The following is an 18,735-nucleotide window of genomic DNA, read 5'->3' on the forward strand; positions in this document are numbered from 1 at the left end:
TCATTCATCACCAGGATTTGGGGACATCTGCACGTAGCGCCAGCTCTCGTCAGCCAAAGCTGCAGCCTGCCGTAACTGAAAGGCAGATAATCGAAAAAAAAAATTGTATCTGACGTAATAAACTAGTTATCGAAAACTACTCCCGGTTATATACAGTATAGAATTGTTTGAAGACTCCGGAAAAGTCGCACTACAAACAGTGTGGCTTCCCTGAGTGTTCAGTGTTGAACAATAGGATCCCATCTGATGACACGGATGGTTTTCAGTTGTCTTAGAAAGTCACATGCTTTGTAGTGTGACACTGCAATTTTGGCAAAATGCGCCAGCGGATCTCTGCTATACGTATAAAGTGGAGTCGTTTTGGATAACTATAGTGTTTCTCGAGAGATTATTTTTCTCACGAATTTCCAATTCAGTTATTGCAGGCTGGCGTTCTCCCAGCCGTCACGCCCATATGTGTCCAATGTCGGCCTTGTCGGACATGTCGGCCTTGAGAGACGCAGAGACTAGGAAATGTAGCTCTGACGTCATGTCAGGGGCTGCATAATTCTGCCCCGTGGGCTGCATGTTGCCAACCAGTGATTTAGACCATTCCGGAGTATCCGCTCCGGATCAGGAACAATAAAAAGTTATATGGAGGCATTTCAATCTATTGAGAACTTGTAGAACAAAAAAATCTTGCTGGAACCCAAGTTTCGACAAAGGTGCATTGACTTCGTCAGAGCAGCCAGGACTTGTCTGTGTCTGTTGGTGCCCTGACGAAGAAACGTAGTCAAAACGTATAGGCATCGATGTTTCTTCTGGGAAGATTTCTGGGCATTTCATCCCTTCATTTCTGTCTTGCTTGTACATAGGCATTTTGTCTTGCATAAACTGCGAATTTCCGCCAATCATGGAAGTGATGCGACTGATTGACACGGCCGCCTCGCCGATGGTCGATCGCGAAAGGCAACTAAAAAATTGAATTTAGAAAGGAAGAACACTTTGTTGTTGTTGTTGTTGTTGTTGTTGTTGTTGTTGTTGTTGTTGTTGTGTTGTTGTTGTTGTTGTTGTTGTTGTTGAAGCGTGGAACACACGAAAAAGCTGAAATACGCATTAAAAACACGCTATGTTAAAAAAAGTTGACTGTTTCAGTTTATATAGCAGGGGTCTTAAGCTCACCGCGAGCCGCAATCACAAAATACTTCCCGCAAAGATCAGGACTGAGTGAAGGAGGCGATAGAGAAAGGGGAAAGCTTTGCAGAAAGCGTCGGCTTATGCTGGCATTTTGAAAAGCAAGCCTTTCTCATATCCCACATATGGGTAACTTCTGATATAGGGTTCGACGCGAGGCTTGGAAAAGGTATACACGGAACAACACGCTTAATCAGGTCCCTTTTCAAGGGCTCGATATAGCCAGGAAGGCGGATATATATATATATATATATATATATATATATATATATATATATATATATATATATATATATATATATATATATACATATATATGTTGTCTTCATTCCTGAATATAGCAGCCATTTAACTAGGACACGATTAAGGGTTTATAGTTTGCACAACGTATAAGGCATCGGAACACGTCACTATATGGTCAAAAGTAATATTTCAGCAAGAAGTCAGAAAACAATTCACGGTGTGCACATGTAACACTGATCAAATTTATCTTATGAGGCATAAAAAAATTCCAAAGTAATCTTTACGAGCGAGTTGTCGACCTTTCGTGCGTATACGTTAACCGATGCGCAACACAAAATGCATACGCCGCTACAGTCTGCAGACTTAAGAAAAAAAACTCGCACCCTCGGGCCTCCTTGTATCGCTTACCCACTGACATCATCCGAAAGCGGGATACGCGCATATACGCTCAGAACACCACTGCATTGCATGTACGGGCAGCGTGAGGTGAATCTTCCGTCGCAGCAACGAGAAACAGGGCGAGGCTCGCAACCACAGCGCGCAGAGACGAATATGTCGCGTATATATGCATGCAGCGATGGGTGTAAGAGACCGGGTTAAGCAGGCGACATATATCTTCCTTTTACGCATTTATACTGCTCAAAGACGCTAGGTCGTTGACGAAAGTGCCTGTGCTGTTTTCGTAGTACATGCAAGAGGAGCAAGCTCTATAGATATGCGCTCGAAGGGGTTCCCATGCATCCAGTCTAACTGTAACTGCACCCGTATGCAGGAAACACGCACTACAGAGTTGCCGTTGTCTTTCCGTGAAAGGACGTGCGAACATGCAAGGACCTGAGCATTCTTTCACCGAAGAAAAATTAATCACCGATTTTTCCCCCCATTTTATCACGAAAAAGTGCTTGTGCCATGGAGTCAACGCGTGATATTGATATCGAGATCGTATATAGGTCATAACCATCGATGCTGCCTCAGGTAACGTTTCCTAATATTTGGTGACTCCTTTTTTAATGAAGTTCTTCCATGAAGCGCATCGCAGAGTTTTCGTTCACACCACGGATGAAGCCGTGCCCGCTTCCCTCACATGTCATATAGGATGAGCTTCCGTCAGGTGGAATTCCACCTGACGGCAGCTCAACGAAGCTCAACGAAGCTCAAAGAAGTTCAACGAAGCTCAACGAGGTTCAACGAAGCCATATGGATTCGTTGAACATCGAACGCAACTGCGCTGACAAACACGCGTAAGGACGCCTTTCTTGGCGACACTTCCGTTTACCTCTATATATAGCGACGAGCGAAAATTATATCATTTCGTTCGAATCCCCGGTTTTCATTTATTTGTTTTCTTTGTACTGCACATGTAGAGTATATACAAGTGTTTCAACATGACTTAGCGTCGTTTCTCTATCATCGTGATCTGTTGTTTCGCGCTGCGAGGCGCAAAGCCACGGGGAAAATGCATTACAGGCTCGCGTGAATGCAACGTTTTATACACATTGCAGCATAAAACAGAGCAACGCTGCTTGCTTGGCGAGTTGAAACAAGTGAGTGATAATGGTGTTCAGCGCAAAACAAAGAGACAAACGAGAGGACGTATGCAGACGCAGTTTAAAACAGCCGCAGTTCGTATTTTATGACAGTTCTTAACGTATTAGGAAGCCGTGGGGACCTTGGAGTGAGTCGGTGGATGTATAGGTTCATTTGATTCCAGTAATGTTAATTTTACCGCTTTGCCACGCATTTCGCGGGACGATCGATCCTTTTGAGCAAGCACATTGTTCTTTCGCTCAACCTTGCACGCTATATTCTTTAAGATGTAACAAGCAATATATAGCCAATGTGCTCCAATACATCACAATGTTGCAAACTTACGAGGGCCACGCCATTTCGTATACCGTGCCACAGTGCGATAAAAAAGAAAAAAAAATCTCCAGTTTCCGATCAATTCTAAGTTTTTCATTCAGATACACTTGCAACCAACCTATATATTTGCTGAGCAAATATATAGTTATACGTCGCATCCATTTTATATGAATATAATTGAATATAATAGATAAACCTCTAGATTCAGCTAGTTGTGCGCAACATTTTCGTTACAGCCTCCTTTTCTCTTCCAGTTATTTCGAGCAGCAATAAAATAATTAAGCTGTAGCCTTCCGAGCCCTGCGATTCGCGGAATAAATCGCCATCTTGCACAGTGTCTATTTGATCTGATGTGTCTGAAGACTAAAATATAATTCGCAAGATTACATATTGCTTGAACTACCACACTGTTGACTGAAGCTTCGCAAAATCCCACTTCGCCCTGATGAGGACCAATTCGAGATATACAGGATTACGCTTGAGAGACGAAAACGCCATATATGCGCCATGCATGTCTTTTTGCCCTAGCTTTTCGTCTGGGCCTCTTAAACGCGTTTACTTTTTGGTAATTTTCTACCAACTATACTTGGTAAAGCGTTGGCTCTATTGTGCACATATTGTTTTACCATTTGTTGATTACTTCCAAACGTTTTGCGTCTATATATATATCTATGCCTGCAGTACATTTCTGCGGCCTGAGTTGAGTGGACATGCGGTGTACAATTCGTCAATTTTGTTTGCTCACTTAGAGGTTTCAATCACACGAAGTTCACAAGAAACGGATGCGGTTATTATTATTTTTTTAATTTAGCACAGAATTCGGGATTCTTCATGTTTCTTTTTTGCACATTTAGATTTGTATAACTCACTAAATAAATAAATAAACAAATAACTAAATGAAGAATAAATAAATAAATAAATAAATAAATAAATAAATAAATAAATACTAACCAAAGAATGTGCTCTTCCCTAATAATGGCCAGATTTTCTTCACCCGGATTTTGAAACGAAAACAGTAAAAACACGATGAGCTATACGCCAAGAATGATGTTCTCGTCACCACGTGCGATACTAATCAAGTGACTCCGACTCACTCAACATGCTTGATCCTGAAAACTGCTGTCGGAGTTTCGGTTGAAAAGAAGGGGAGGAGTAGAAAAGCCTGCAAATTAGGTCTGCTTGTTTCTATGCAGGTAATAAATATAAACTCTGCGTACAGCTGAGCTATCATAAAGGCAATGTCTCCGTCACACGAGCTTCAAGATGCAAGTTCAAAGTTCGTAATGTTTGATAGCACATTAGCGATGTCATAAAATAAATCATTCACTCAACCAATCGCTTTTCTCTTTGTCTTTTACCGCATGCGAAGTGGATAGATGAATGGTGTGCTTTCAAGGGGCGCTTGCTCTCATCCTCTCCCCCATCCTCGTTTACAGGAGGTGGTTGCGTTTAAGTCACGCTGGTCGAAAGGGTGCGACACAAATCGAGAAGTATTCGCCCACATCCAGCCATTCTGCCTGTTCCCCATACCTCTCCCGTACAGGCGCCTCCCTTTCAATATCTCCTCCCCCTCTCTGCACAATCACGCAACACTGTCGCCCTTCCCTCAAACCCCCTAAGCATCACTGTTTATTTTATTTATTTATTTGCAAATACTGTCAACCCTCTATTCAGGGTGATTGCAGGGAAGGTATACGACACACTGTACAAAGTAGGCGCATATATTTCAGAACGATAAACCAGGTACACAATTATAGAAATCCATACAAGCTCTGCAATATCCAACCGAAAACACACCTGCATTCCCAATACAGTAGCTAACAATTGCAATAATCTTTATAGTAAGTCACATACATGTAAATCAAGAAAGACACAAATTCATTAACATCATGACTATCCTACTCGGCCACCTATTCCATTCTTCGATTACTTCAAGGTAGGAAGTATAACGGTACATCTTCGTTCGCTCAAAGTAAGGTTTCGTTTGCGGTCTGCATGCCCTCTCGCTCGGTTTCCGAGTTTGTTGTACGTAGTCGTTTCTGTTCATTTTAAACTCACCTTCCAATAACTGAAAAAGAAACTTTAATCCATCTTTACGGTTGTGTTTGTGCACCGTCCCGAGATAACAGAGTTGTAGCATTTCTGTGACTGAGTCGCTCTGCTTATATCTGGAGCATATAAAGCGAGCCGCAAGCCGTTGTATTCGTTCCAAGTTTATTTACTAGCACTTTCTGATGAGGACACCAGACAATACTGACATATTCCAGTATCGGCCATATAAAATTTTTAAAAGCAAGAAGTCTTACGTCCATACTTGTACGCTGCAGTTTTCTTCTTAAGTACAACTTATGTGAAGCCCATAGAGCAAGCGTTATCAATATGTGTATGCCACTTTACGTTATGCGCTATTGTGAGGCTGAAGTTAAACGCATTAACTGTCAACATATGATGAAAACTGCCCACAAAATCACGAACAACATTGAGTCTTCTTAATGAAGTTGTACGATTTCTCGTTCTGTGAAATTATTTAGAAGCATGCTATTTTCTTTATTTATTTATTTCGTTTTGTTCCCCTTTTTAACGGTGTAATTTCCTTGAAACTCTATATTACTGCGGCAAATACAAAACGAAATTCTTACCTATATATGGGACCTGTTTTTCAGCTATATACGGCATGAGAACCACAAGGATGGGAATATGCTCTGCTGATAAATTTCTGTTGCCGAACGCGAGAGATCAAGGAAAGACATTCCATGGTAATTTGGATAAATTGACAATTATAAGGCAGGTGTGGATGTGAGAGGCAATTGAATATTAATCCTCACTTTTTTTTCTTATTGTTTAGCCTCCAGTTGACCTCGTGTTTTGAATGGGGCGCGCTCTTTCATGTATGCACGCAGCGTTCGCTGAGATTTACTTCACAAGTATACTGGATGATGTATACGCAGGGGCTCAGTGGCGAGGCAGTGCTCATCAGAGAAGCACTGAACGAACAGGTGATGTTGTGTGTGAAATAACAGCTCTTAATGTCGTGCAGTCTTCTCGTTCGTCCTGCGGTTTCCGCTCCGTATACAGCGCGCATATAGGGAATTCGTTTGTCCTTGTACAATTGCACTCCATTCTAAGTGCTTTGTGCGAAGTGGACCTTGTGCAGGTGTGCACGAATTCCTCAGTTATTGAACGCGGGGCCAATATGATGGGTCGAGATTTTTTCTTAAAATTGGAATCACATTTGAGACGCACCTATCTTATAGACTAGCATGGAATTTCTATAGATGGTAATGCCGGCTGTGAGTAAACAGACACCGCCTGCCCTTTGCTAAGTATACACTAAAGAATATATTTACCTTGGGTCATGTCGTGGTATATTTCATGTAGTATACGATCAACGCTGACCCTCCGTTGCAAATCGGTGGAAATCAGTAGAAAATATGGTTGGCATAGTACAGGCGCTTCTATAGATCTAACTCATGCATTCGGGGTAGATCATGCCTTTCGGGCAACATAGTGTAGTGTGCGCGGCTGGGATTCTTATACCAATCCTGTGTAAACGCTGCCGCCTACTTTCTTCATAATGTATCCGTGAAGCTGATGCATGTTCTCGCTAACTCGGTATACTATTTCAGTATCGAAGTATGACTGCTAACATCACCCCCCTCCCTCAATGGTATGGTATGTTAACTTTATTCAGGTCCTGAAGATAAACCCTGAGGTGGACGCAGGCGGCTACCACATGTTGATTTTTTTTAATTCTTCCAAAACTAATGAAAATTATTTACCATGGCGTCGCAGTTCATCGCAAATTAAAGCCACGAGTTAAAGATAAAAGATACACCACTGTTACACACATACCCGATGCAACGTGTGCTTTTAAGCGCAAGGACCTGGATGAATTCACAAATACCCGTAACAGTGATTACACACGCAGTCGACTGATTTTACACATAGTGCATGACCCAAGTTCCTAAGTGACAGTTCAACACAAGTCACTTGGTTCTGTGAAATGCCGGCATAGTTGACCACATCAACGTGATTAGACTATAATTCACCTATTTTAATTTACCAAGAAGTGCATCGTCCAAAGAAGAGACATGACGCAGCAGGCGAAAGAAAGCCGACAAGAAAGGGCTGCCGCTGAGGAGGGCCCCACACAAATGTTCGAGCATCTGCGCGTCCTCAGCTTTTTGCTGCTGCCTCATACAAAGTTGTCTCGCGGCCAAAATTTATCCCGATGCGATTTTGCGCCCTTCTTTTTTGCCAGGCATTCCCGGGCATAACGAGTAGCATTGTGAGCGGTCCGTGTGGCAAATAAGGGAGGAGTGGCGGGGCTCATGCCTGCCGAGTCAGAGTCGACGTTGACAAGGATGGTTTAGCGCCTTCGACGGGCCCGCAAAATGAGCCGCCGCTCTCGAGGGGGGGTGCAGAAGAGGGGCCATCCGTGCAAACCGACGCCCCTCCCATGCGAGCCGTCGTGGGCCGTCCTCTGCTCGGCTGGTTCCCCGCGGCCGGGCGCTTTTCACGCGGCCGTCCAGGTGTCGCTGACGGCGGCGCAGCGCCGCCATTGGACCCGGCGTGCCCGCCTTCCCGCGGGGCGTGCCGAGCAGCTGGCGGCGCCCTCGGCCGGCAGCAGAGCCCGTTTCTGTAGCGGCCAGCGCGTACGCACCGGCGGCACGCTCTAATTAATTGCGGCCAGCGGGCCCGACGTGTGGGCCTGACGGCGGCGGACCCGAGTTGAGCCCGATGCTGTTGTCTGTCGAGCGCGACGTGGTGATGATGCAAGAGGAGGCCGTCAAACCTCCGCCATCGACGGCCAGCAGCGGACTGCGCGCCACCGACTTCTCGATCGCCGCGATCATGGCGCGAGAGTCGCCCGGCCAGAGCGCCTCGTGGCCCCCGGCAGCCGCCAGCTCCGGTGAGTGGTACCTGTCTCTCGCTGCTTGCTCGACGGCCGCTTTCACGGGTTCGCCGCTCTGGCTGACCTTTGAAAACGGCCGCCACCGGCTGCCGTGGTTGTTGCGTGCCGTCCCCAGGCTCGCCCGGGCGCGCGCTGGCTACGTGCTTGCACGCAGGCCGCACTGTTTGCAAACCCCGTTGCGAGCGGGTGTCGCGCACGCGCCAACACTTGCGCTGCCATCACAAAACGAGCGATGCTCACGTGTAGGACCCGTGCTGAGGATATGCGAAAGCGGCTGTGACGTGTGTTGGATTTCGTTTTCGCCGTGTTTCGGGTCACGATCTATGTATGCACGCGTGTTCAAGGAACGCGAGTGAATGGCGCGTTCGTGGGTGATGATGTGATAACGAGGATACTGGTTAGGACTGTACTTCCTGCAGTATAGCATACACCCCATCGCTCGCGTGCACGCGTTATTGTTGTCCATGACGTTTGTGATCCAGCTAAGATACGCGCGGAAGTACGTTCGCAGTTAATAACAATGTACTGCAGTGTTGTTGGGTTGCAACTCTTGCACGATGTCGAGTGATTCAGCATTGTTCGTGCGGGGGGATCTAGCTAATGACGTGTCAGGCCGTAGAGCCTGCAGTGCACAGCTTTTACATCCCCTGTCAGTGATGACAGAGGTACAAAATTGATGCTTCGTTATGATATATGCTCGGCCAGCAATCCAGAAAGCGGACGTGTGGTGGTTCGGCATGCTCCAAGGCCACCTTCCTGGCTGTGCCCTCGGGGTGGGTGGTCGCGGGCCCTGCGCGCACGTGGTCACAGGATGTGCGAGACGCTGTAGGTTGCGGTCTCAGAAGCGCCACGTTCGAAACAGTAGTGGGTCCCTTTCCTCCTCCGCACAGGCCCTCCCTGAAGCTGTATCTCGGGGAGAGTACGCAAAAAGTGTTCAGTAGTATGACTCGTCTTGCTGCACTCCATAGGCGTCGGCACACTCTCCTCTGTTGTAATCAGTGCTGATACAAGCAGGGACAAAATGTTCAAGTGAACGTACATCAGGTTAACTTGTCGAAAGTGGACGTTATAATATAGTGTCAACACTACGCGATTTTAGTATTCTGACGTATGCAGTGTGGTTTTATGGTGTCATGATGCGACTATTAGGAACAGGTAATCACTCGTGGTTGCACTTGATGTAGTCTGATAGGAAGTTACTGTGCATTAGCATGATTGTTTACTCTAGGGGCAAAGTAAGCAAAGATGTGTGCTCGAAACTGATTATTTTATTTATTCCACTCGTCAGTGGCAAGAGATGAACACTTTTACAGTGAATAAAATAGCCTGTGGCACCAGAATAGTGTGCTGAGCGTATATTGAACTGCGTACAGAATACAAGCAGGTAATAGTGCTGCGCAGCATACATATAGGCAACCATGGAGTAGACACGTTTTGTAAATGTCACCTTTAGGTACACACGATGAAGTGTAGTATGCAGATATTTTTATGGATTGCTAGTCTTTTCGTGGGACTCACTACTTTGTTTATACGATTATCGCTGCATATTGATCTTTATGAGCCCATGATCGTCTGTCGTATTCTGAGCTTGCAAAATAGTGCGAACGATCTACTACACCCTGCTTTTGCGTGCGATTCCTCAATAGCGATAAAATAACGCGGTTGTTTACAATAAATGCCACGAACACACCCAATGAACACCGTTTGTTGTTGTCGTTTATTAAAAGCACATTCGTTTGTATTAACTTTGTGCATGACTTTAAGCATCGTCGGTGTTTTGGCTGTTTCGAAGTTACTTTCTTGACAGCGGTGCAGTATATAGAATGGTTGGTGCATCTCATATATATACATGCAGGAGTTAATCAACAATAAATGTGTGGACCATGTGGCGTATAGTTTGTCACCATAATCTTACACTCTCTTGGAGCACTATCTTCACAGCACTTTGCATGCACAGTCTTTGCACAAAGATAACACCGGGGTATACGAGCGATTGCCTTATATGCAGTCTGATCAAAATGTCGCACGCTGGCGTGAATCAATGCGCTTAGTGTGAAATGGAGACTATTTACGCCGAAGAGCACATGAAGGTACATCTATGTGGAACATTCATGTCTCGCACACTTGCAGTGCACTGTGTATGTACATAAATGATGTAGCAGGCGTACGTGCTTTCAGCAACGTGAAGCTTGTACACAGATCTAATTGCCTGTCAGATACATCTGTGCACAGAAAGAGACGCGCATGCAGGCTTTCATATACATCTGTCCACTTCTTAAGGCGTCAAGTAAAACAATTTCAACAACGTATTATTTAGTTATGACTTGTGCCTTCGATAAATTGCAGCCACTGGCTTCAATATTGCTACGAAGGAATAATGTTGCGTTTTCGATGTACAGCACCAGGCGTCGCCCAATCTATATGCCTGGCGTTCAAACTTGGTTTAAAGTGCAGCTGTCAAGTCGTATTAGGGCCGAGATGACTTCACGCTTTATATGGCAGAAGGCAGTTTGGGTCACATACTCGCGTCATCTTGTTATATAGTTTGATGCTATCGAAGTCGAATACGTGATTAACAAAAAAAAATGTTTTTTGTGTGTAAGCTTTGTAAATTTTGTTTGCTGCACTATATCAGGCGTAATTAGTGATTTTCCTGCAGCGTGTTCATAAGTTAAGCATTATTTACGATATATTTATTATCGGGAGTAGCTTGCAGTGCTGGAAAGATGGCTTGCTATTCTCCTTTTCAGTGAGCCATTTTGTATACATCAAAGTGCAAGTGCACTTTTCAGGGAGTATGTCATGTCGGAACATGTAAACTGGGAATAACTCGTTTTTACACAAGAACTGTGTGTGTTTATATCATCTGCGGATAGCGTGAATAGGTCAATGAGAATGTAGGTGACTTTGTTGTTGCACAATTTTTCTTTCGCTGATTTAATATCCTCCGTCATATGTATGCAAGTTATACCCACTGAAACTAGATATTTATGTTAATTGAACTCCCACTCCGCTAATCTCTAATTTCCTTTCCCATGCTCTGTATTTACGCTAACCGAAACTTTATAATGAAGGCTCAAATCTGATCGATTGACATATATGTCCAATACGCTTCACAAATTTATGTGTCGATATTCCGACTGAGCCGTTTCAATGAAGTTCAGGTAGATCGATACCTATCAAAAAACTATGATATCTTTTTTTTTCTTATGCATGTATTAAACAAACGATATAATCAATAATGGTGCTCTAACCGCCACGATGGTGTAGTGGGCACTCAGCTGCTGATCTGCAGGTCGCGGGATCGAATCCCGGCCGCATTTTCGACGGAGGCGAAAATGCTTGAGGCCCGTGTGCTTAGATTTGGGTGCACGTTAAAGAACCCCAGGATCCGGGTGGTCCAAATTTCCAGAGCCCTTCAGTACGGCGTCTGTCATAATCATATGGGTCGCATCCCAACTCGTGTTGGGACGTTAAACCCAGACAATTCAATATTATTAATAATGCTTGCAGTATGACTCATGATATCACTCGATAAGCTGAAAATATAATTAGTTTTAAACTGCTGCTGGGCGTGCATATTCACGAATAGCTCTTAAACTTAAAACTTAGAGTAATTTACAAGAAGTAGTGATGGCCCGCTTGAGTTGTAGTGCCCACAATAAAATATGTATGACCAGCCTTTAAGCATGTCAGCCGCTTAATGTTCCACTTAGCTTTCTTGGAAGATTGCACTATTGTGTAAGGTATATGTCTAATAAAACAAGCAATCCTGTAACTGCTTTGTATGGCAGTTAACACTATAGGCAGTTACGATCTAAAGTTGATATCATTAGACCCTCAAATTTCTGCAGTCGAGTAAGTCGATATACAACAAAACGTTTATACCAATTCGACTCGTCAACTTGACAGCAAAATCAACAAGCATTCAAGAAAGTAGGTTTTTTTTTATCGACAACATTTGTAGTGTCATTCTGATCACACACAACAAATGTCGAGACAAAAAAAGTTGCAATAAGCACATATATGGAACCGCGCAAAGCGGGAAATATATGGGTACCTGTACAGCTGCACTTGCGCGGGCACTTCAGAGAAGAAGCATCGCCTTGCCTGCGGGGACAGTGATTCGCAGCTTTTAATTGGCGCCTTCATTCCTCGATTAGCTGCGGCGCTGAAATTAAAAAAAAGTTAAGTAGATCATGCCCATGTATATACACATAAAACGAAAGTTTCCCTCTCAAGACGGAGATGGAACAAGTTTGCTTATAAGTGAATTTCACTGTCAGTGGATATAGGATATATGGCTACTGCGAATGGCGGTCGCAGACAGCTTGCCCGATCAGAAGAAAAAAAAGAAGCAATAAGCTGCTGCCGCGAGGAGATAACCATGCTGCTGATTGGTCGTAGAGAGTGCGTCGTCGCTGACGTCAGCGTCGAGAAGGCGGGGGAAAGAGCGCCGGCTGCCGGCCAGCGATTATGCAGGGGCGCTGCCCTGCCCGAAACGAACGTCAATGGGGTCGTTTTTGTTGCTTGTCCTTTCTTTCGTTTTCTTTTCAACGAATAAGTATTCCGAGCTGTTTGTACTTCAATTACGAAGGGCAGTCGGGTGCGCTCAGGAGAGACTTTACGTAATTAGCCACGAAAAACAAATCGTTTAAGTGGACAAACTAATTCAACACTTTCTTATTCCACCTTTTTTATTTTTCATTTCGACTATATATATATACTGTGGCCGTTGCAAGAAACACAAGAATCCCATTTAACAATTGTCGTCTCCTTATTACCGATCGAGTCTCCAATTGGTCTTTATTGTTTCATGTATGCTTTTCGTAACTCTCATAACCACGCATATCCGCTCCCATTATTTCTTATAATGTGTGTGTACGCGCCACACTGCAAAAGGTGTAAATTAGCAAAATTTTAGACATTCAGCAAGATAGGCTGCGGCCATTGTGCACATGCATTTATTCGCCTCATAAACATATAAATCAGGAGCGTTCGTTTTTCAAGTTCTACACATTTGCTCCTTAGGCTCGGCCACTGGGAAATTTCGTTAGGCTATTAAAGATTCCATGATCACGCTCATTTTACTCGTCAGTGGGAAGAAGCGCATGTATATGAAAACTATGTGATCCAATTCAGGACCTTTTGTAGTCGTGAGTCTGGATCGCCATTAAGCCTCGACAAGAGATATTAAAATGAATCACGTATGCTCAATAATATTTCTTTATGTCTCTCAAGATACGTGTGGCGCATGTGTATACAGTTGCTATATACACACATTGACGTAATGTGTAAAGATGAACATATAGGTGCAATGATGTCGTTGCCATAAAGAGCTTACGTGCTTCCGCTGAAGATATCCTCGGAACTAACGCTGGGCCCAAGAAATTTAGAGCCCGAAACTCGCGAAGTGTGCCACATTTTCCCCAAGCTATCCACGACTCGAAAGTGCAAAGTGCTCTCCGCAACAGCTTTCGCGTTGCGGTAGTCAAAGTAAAGTAAACTTCCATGACATATGTGAACTTCTCAATCATTGTTCGCCTAAACGGAGCGTAAATAAAAACTATAAAAACTGTGTGTGTGTGTGTGTGTGTGTGTGTGTGTGTGTGTGTGTGTGTGTGTGTGTGTGTGTGTGTGTGTGTGTGTGTGTGCGTGTGGTCAGACTGACCCGGAACGCAACATTCAAGTGCAGAGCACTTTAGGGGACCAGGCTGTCGTTAAAGGTTCGTATCCTTTCGTATGGAGTAGTCATCGCTTGGCGAAACCCAGGCAAAATCACATTTAACGTTCAGACAGCTGTTGCAACATTGAGCGCGCGCTTGAGCCAAAGAGAAGCGTTCTTCCTACTGCTGTTCGAGCGCCTTGGTATTGATAATAAATGCGGACAAAACTACTATGCCTAAGGAAACACGACGACACAAACAATGCGTGCGAAAATTGATGAAAGAAGAAGTGAGCGAGAAATGGAGAAAGAAGGAAACGAAAGGTAGGAGGAAAATAGAAATAAAAGTACAGAGATAACTGCGAAAGAGAACAAGAAAGAGAGAGAGAGAGAAAACCAAAGATGAACAATCAAGGCTGCCCGGCTCCGCACTCTGAACAGGCTTGGCAGTACCAGGGCAAATATGCCTTAATTTTTTGGTCTTCCAGATTTATACATGTGAAAACAAGCATGCTGTATTCCGATCTTGTTTCACTATATCCATAGTTGCGTCGACTTCATTTGTCATTGCGTGATCGCATGGTTGGCAACGTGAACTTGGCGCTGGTCTTTAAATTGATTGATATGTGGGGCTTAACGTCCCAAAACAACCATATGATTATGAGAGACGCCGTGGTGGAGGGCTGAAGAGATTTCGACCACCTGGGGTTCTTTAACGTGTACCCAAATCTGAGCACACGGGCGTATACAACATTTCCGCCTCCATCGGCGATGATCTTTAAAGTGACAGCTCCTCGACACAAGGAAGATTTTCATGGCAATAATTTGCAACACATTATTACTCAGTCATATAGTTAGCTGAATCACTTTAAAGTGTTTTATACGGTTCATTGGCGTTTCCGTATACAGCGCTGTCGTCCTCGGCATTAGCTACATTGTGATCTATACGCTATGTGACGCTGCTGAGCGTTACATTGTATCATCTTGCTGAACAAAGCAGTGAACACGTTGCACATATATCGCTCGACGGCCAGTCAGCAGGGTATATTCCATGCTAAGAAGAAAAAGCTTGGTAGAAGTTTGAGATATATATATATATATATATATATATATATATATATATATATATATATATATATATATATATATATATATATATATATATATATATATATATATATATATATAGAGAGAGAGAGAGAGAGAGAGAGAGAGAGAGAGAAAGTAAATAAGAAGAAAGAAAAGAGGGTGAAAAAATAACTTGCCGTGAGCAGGAATCGCACCTACAACCATTCGGAGGAGAAAATTAATAATTAACCACTGGTGATGAATATAATCGTGATTATGACGCCGAATATACATGAATATGCAAGTTAACCTATATTGGCTGAAATTATGCCCAGAGGCTGTTTTAGCAAAGCCTGTAGACAAACCAGGCGTACCATTGCGATGCATGTTTAACCCTTGCTGCACTTCGTGCGAGAACGCACATGCATGTTTGTTGGTAGTTCAGTGTACCGTTTTGTGCACATGAACAGCTAACACAAGGACCTAGGTACGCAGTGCATTGTGCTGGCCGGAGTCGGGACGCTCACTGGGAAAACTAATACTGGCTGCCCGAGATCAACAGGGACGAAAGATGACGATGGTTACCCCTGACGTTTTCTAGGTGTACTGGGACGTACAGGCACGAGAGAATAATTTAGTACCGCGTCGCCAGCTACAACAAAAAAACTGCACAGTCGAATAATTGGCGGCTCACTATTTCAGAAGCTTCTGCGAAAACAGCTTCCCCGTACATAAATGCACGCTACGAATGTAACACACATCCACGCAGTGCCTATGTAGATACGGGCAGCACTATTGGCATTGTTCCTATCGCTGATAGTGGAAAGCTGAAGTAGTACTCCACTCGTCACATGTTGTGTACACTTGTTACCACTGTACAGCTTTTCTTTGCTTTTCTTTTATTTCTCTAAAGACAACGTACGGGCAAGTATAGGCATGCTGCCGTCCTCTATTTGTTTGGAAAGCACGCCTTCGTAGGTCACTAGGTTTGTAAACGAAGTGTTTTTTTTTGTCTTTTTATTAAGCAAGGTTCAGCGAAAATGAGGGCAATTATTTTGATCATGCAAGGAAATCATGGCCTAACTAACGCCTGCGTATACATTTACAGTTGCATGTGATAGAGCGTGTTAGTGCGGAACATTTTAAGCTAAAGTGGCTGCAGCTTAATTAAATCGTATTAATACCGTCTTATAGTCATTCAGCTATCGAAGCGGTAAGTTTTTCCTTTGTGGATACCGTTAATGACAGCATAGGTCGGCAAGAAATGTAGACCTCAATCACACTCACTTACAACATGAAACACACCTCGCCCGTAGAGATCACGTGCGCGCACACTCACCGATGTTTTGCTCAACCAGACTCATTCGAACTGAGATCCACCCCTACATTACTCATTTGGACTCACTCACGGCTCTATTTGAGCATGAGTGAGTATGTGTGAGTCGACTCACAAATTCGTTAGCAGACTATTAGCCGTTTTGTACAAGGTGTCAATGCTTTTTAACACTGATATTTCGCGTAATCGGTGCTCTTGGGGCGTTTGATCTCGTTTGAATGTGAGGTATCAGTGGTTAACATTCACCGAGGAAATTTTGATAGAAAGTGATGACTCACACGAGATGTTTTTCTTTTTTTTACAAGCCATTCATTTGAAAGAAAATGGGGGCAAGGGTCAAGAAAGCTCCCCCCCCCCCCTGCGTAATTCAAGAAGTGTTCGACTGATATTGAGCTGGTGTATGAATACATACTTCATTGATGTGCGAGTAGACATGATTAATATAAACGGAAGCTGACATAAGGGTGACAACTATGCTGAAGTAGAGTAGATATGACGACAGGCCGGCGAAACAATGTGGAACTTATGAAATATACCTCGCCCTTGTGGGCTCACTCAGACTCGTACTCATCAAAGTTTTCCCCTGCCGGACTCACTCGTACTCAGACTCGCTAATTTCCTTTTTCTCGATCGGACTCGCTCTGACTCAAACTGAGCAGACTCTCTCAGACTCATGGCTTGATCTGAGCCTGGGTGAGTGGGAGTGAGTCGACTCACGAATGGGTTTGCCGACCCATGAGTATGACAGTCTCACTTCTGCGTATATCACACGCACACGAAAACAACGTAGACATGTCCCCGTTTCCTGAATACGCATTTTACTCGCTCGCAAAGGTTTCACTATCCTGTCCCAAAACTCGCACAAAATATCATTTTCCTCCACTGTTTCGCGAGGCAGAGTGATGCTTGTATTGCTGATTGGCACTTTACCATCTATATGATTGGCAATTATCGGTTTCATGGAGTTGTGGTGGTGGATTATCTCCGTGTTACAGATGTCTGGGCGCATTTTCTATTGAAAACTATATTGGTGTGCATGACAGAGGGCAAGCTTTCGTACTAATGCGTAAGCATATATATGGCACAGACATGTGATGACACGCATTCTTTCTTTCTTTCTTTCTTTCTTTCTTTCTTTCTTTCTTTCTTTCTTTCTTTCTTTCTTTCTTTCTTTCTTTCTTTCTTTCTTTCTTTCTTTCTTTCTTTCTTTCTTTCTTTCTTTCTTTCTTTCTTTCTTAGTGCCTAGTGATATAAGCAAGGAGTCACGAAACGACAGTCTTTCGTACTGACAAAGGTGGCCGCCTCGTCATGCAGTTTCCGGTGTCAGGCTTTGTCAGGCTCGTCCTTGAAGTACGAGGACGCAGCCATACGCCACGCCATGCCCGTCATAGAGTAATCTCTTCTGCGAACGCGCTTTTCCCGTTCGCTGAAGTTCAAAAGCATAATCTGTGGCAACACCGAGAGAATGCATGGTGCCGCAATTGTGAAAGGGCGAACACCCAATTCGCGTTCAACGCTTATGATTTTGTAGCGTTAGCTACACTGGCCTCGCTGAGCAAATTTCGCGTGGCACTGGTCTGCGCATGTGCAATGATACTCCGCCGCCGCCGCGCGCGGCTCGCCGCCGGTGTGCGCGCAATTCGATGCGCTGCGCAGACGATCAGTGGTGTCACGCACCAGAGCCGGCACCTCCCTCGCACTCGGCCGCGGCCGCGCGCGACTCGCCGCCGCCGGTGTGCGCTTTCCAAAGGAGTGCCGTCATAGCCTTGGTAGACATATGGACGCTGACGCGCACGCCTTCCCTGTGCAGTCGCCCTCTGACACTGCACTGGAGCCGCTTGATAGCGCCTCTGACTGGCGTTTGCCACTGTGGTATAGCCATGGAGAAGGAGAGTGCAAATGCTGCTCAACCGTGCAGTAGAGAGGAAAAGCTTAACTCATCGGATCCCGAAGTAGTTGCCCGGCAAAATAAATATACATGTGCCACATAATACGTATACTGTGTGTGTGTCATTGGAATAGCTGTAAGCATGATATCTGGAAAGCTAAGAAATATCAGCTGAACATTTGCTAACGCTACGTATATCCTGGCATAGCTGAGCTAAGCCACTGCCATTTTTTTCCTCGCTCTTTAGCTGAAATCAGGAAAATTACGTGATTTATATTTTCTTTAAAAATACACATTAGGCAGCAGAATGTCAGTTTCGGGTTTGGATTATTGCTTATACGGACGTAGTTTAAGGTGTTATGTCTGTTAGCCGTTTTCGCCATTCACTGTTCAATTATTTCAACTTGTTTACGAAGGGACGTGGATGCATAACGACCCAGTCCGATAAGATGCGGCATACACTTTATCGAGAATCTTGGTGCAGGTTGCATAATCTACATTCCAAATCGGATTATTTATAAGTGCAGACAATCAAGACAAGTGGTTAACAATGAGGCTTGAAATGATCATTAGGAAAAGGTCTG

At 44.2% G+C, this 18,735-nt stretch overlaps 1 protein-coding gene and 1 long non-coding RNA gene across 2 annotated transcripts in view; one reads left to right on the forward strand and one right to left on the reverse strand.

Annotated features, from left to right (window-relative positions):
* The window catches only part of LOC142775783 (uncharacterized), a 670,285-nt gene that overhangs the window by 4,070 nt on the left and 647,480 nt on the right, over positions 1–18,735 (reverse strand). The window contains exon 3 of the long non-coding RNA XR_012887005.1: positions 12,255–12,365. This is a non-coding gene — a long non-coding RNA (uncharacterized LOC142775783). The remainder of the gene's footprint in view (positions 1–12,254; positions 12,366–18,735) is intronic.
* LOC119176520 (uncharacterized) overlaps positions 7,927–18,735 on the forward strand; it is a 130,372-nt gene continuing 119,563 nt past the window's right edge. Inside the window, exon 1 of the mRNA XM_037427846.2 lies at positions 7,927–8,191. Coding sequence (XP_037283743.2) covers positions 8,020–8,191 — 172 coding nt within the window. The 5' untranslated portion in view covers positions 7,927–8,019. The remainder of the gene's footprint in view (positions 8,192–18,735) is intronic.

The sequence above is a fragment of the Rhipicephalus microplus genome, chromosome X (assembly GCF_043290135.1).
Source record: "Rhipicephalus microplus isolate Deutch F79 chromosome X, USDA_Rmic, whole genome shotgun sequence".
In the NCBI taxonomy this organism is placed as follows: Eukaryota; Metazoa; Arthropoda; class Arachnida; order Ixodida; family Ixodidae; genus Rhipicephalus; species Rhipicephalus microplus.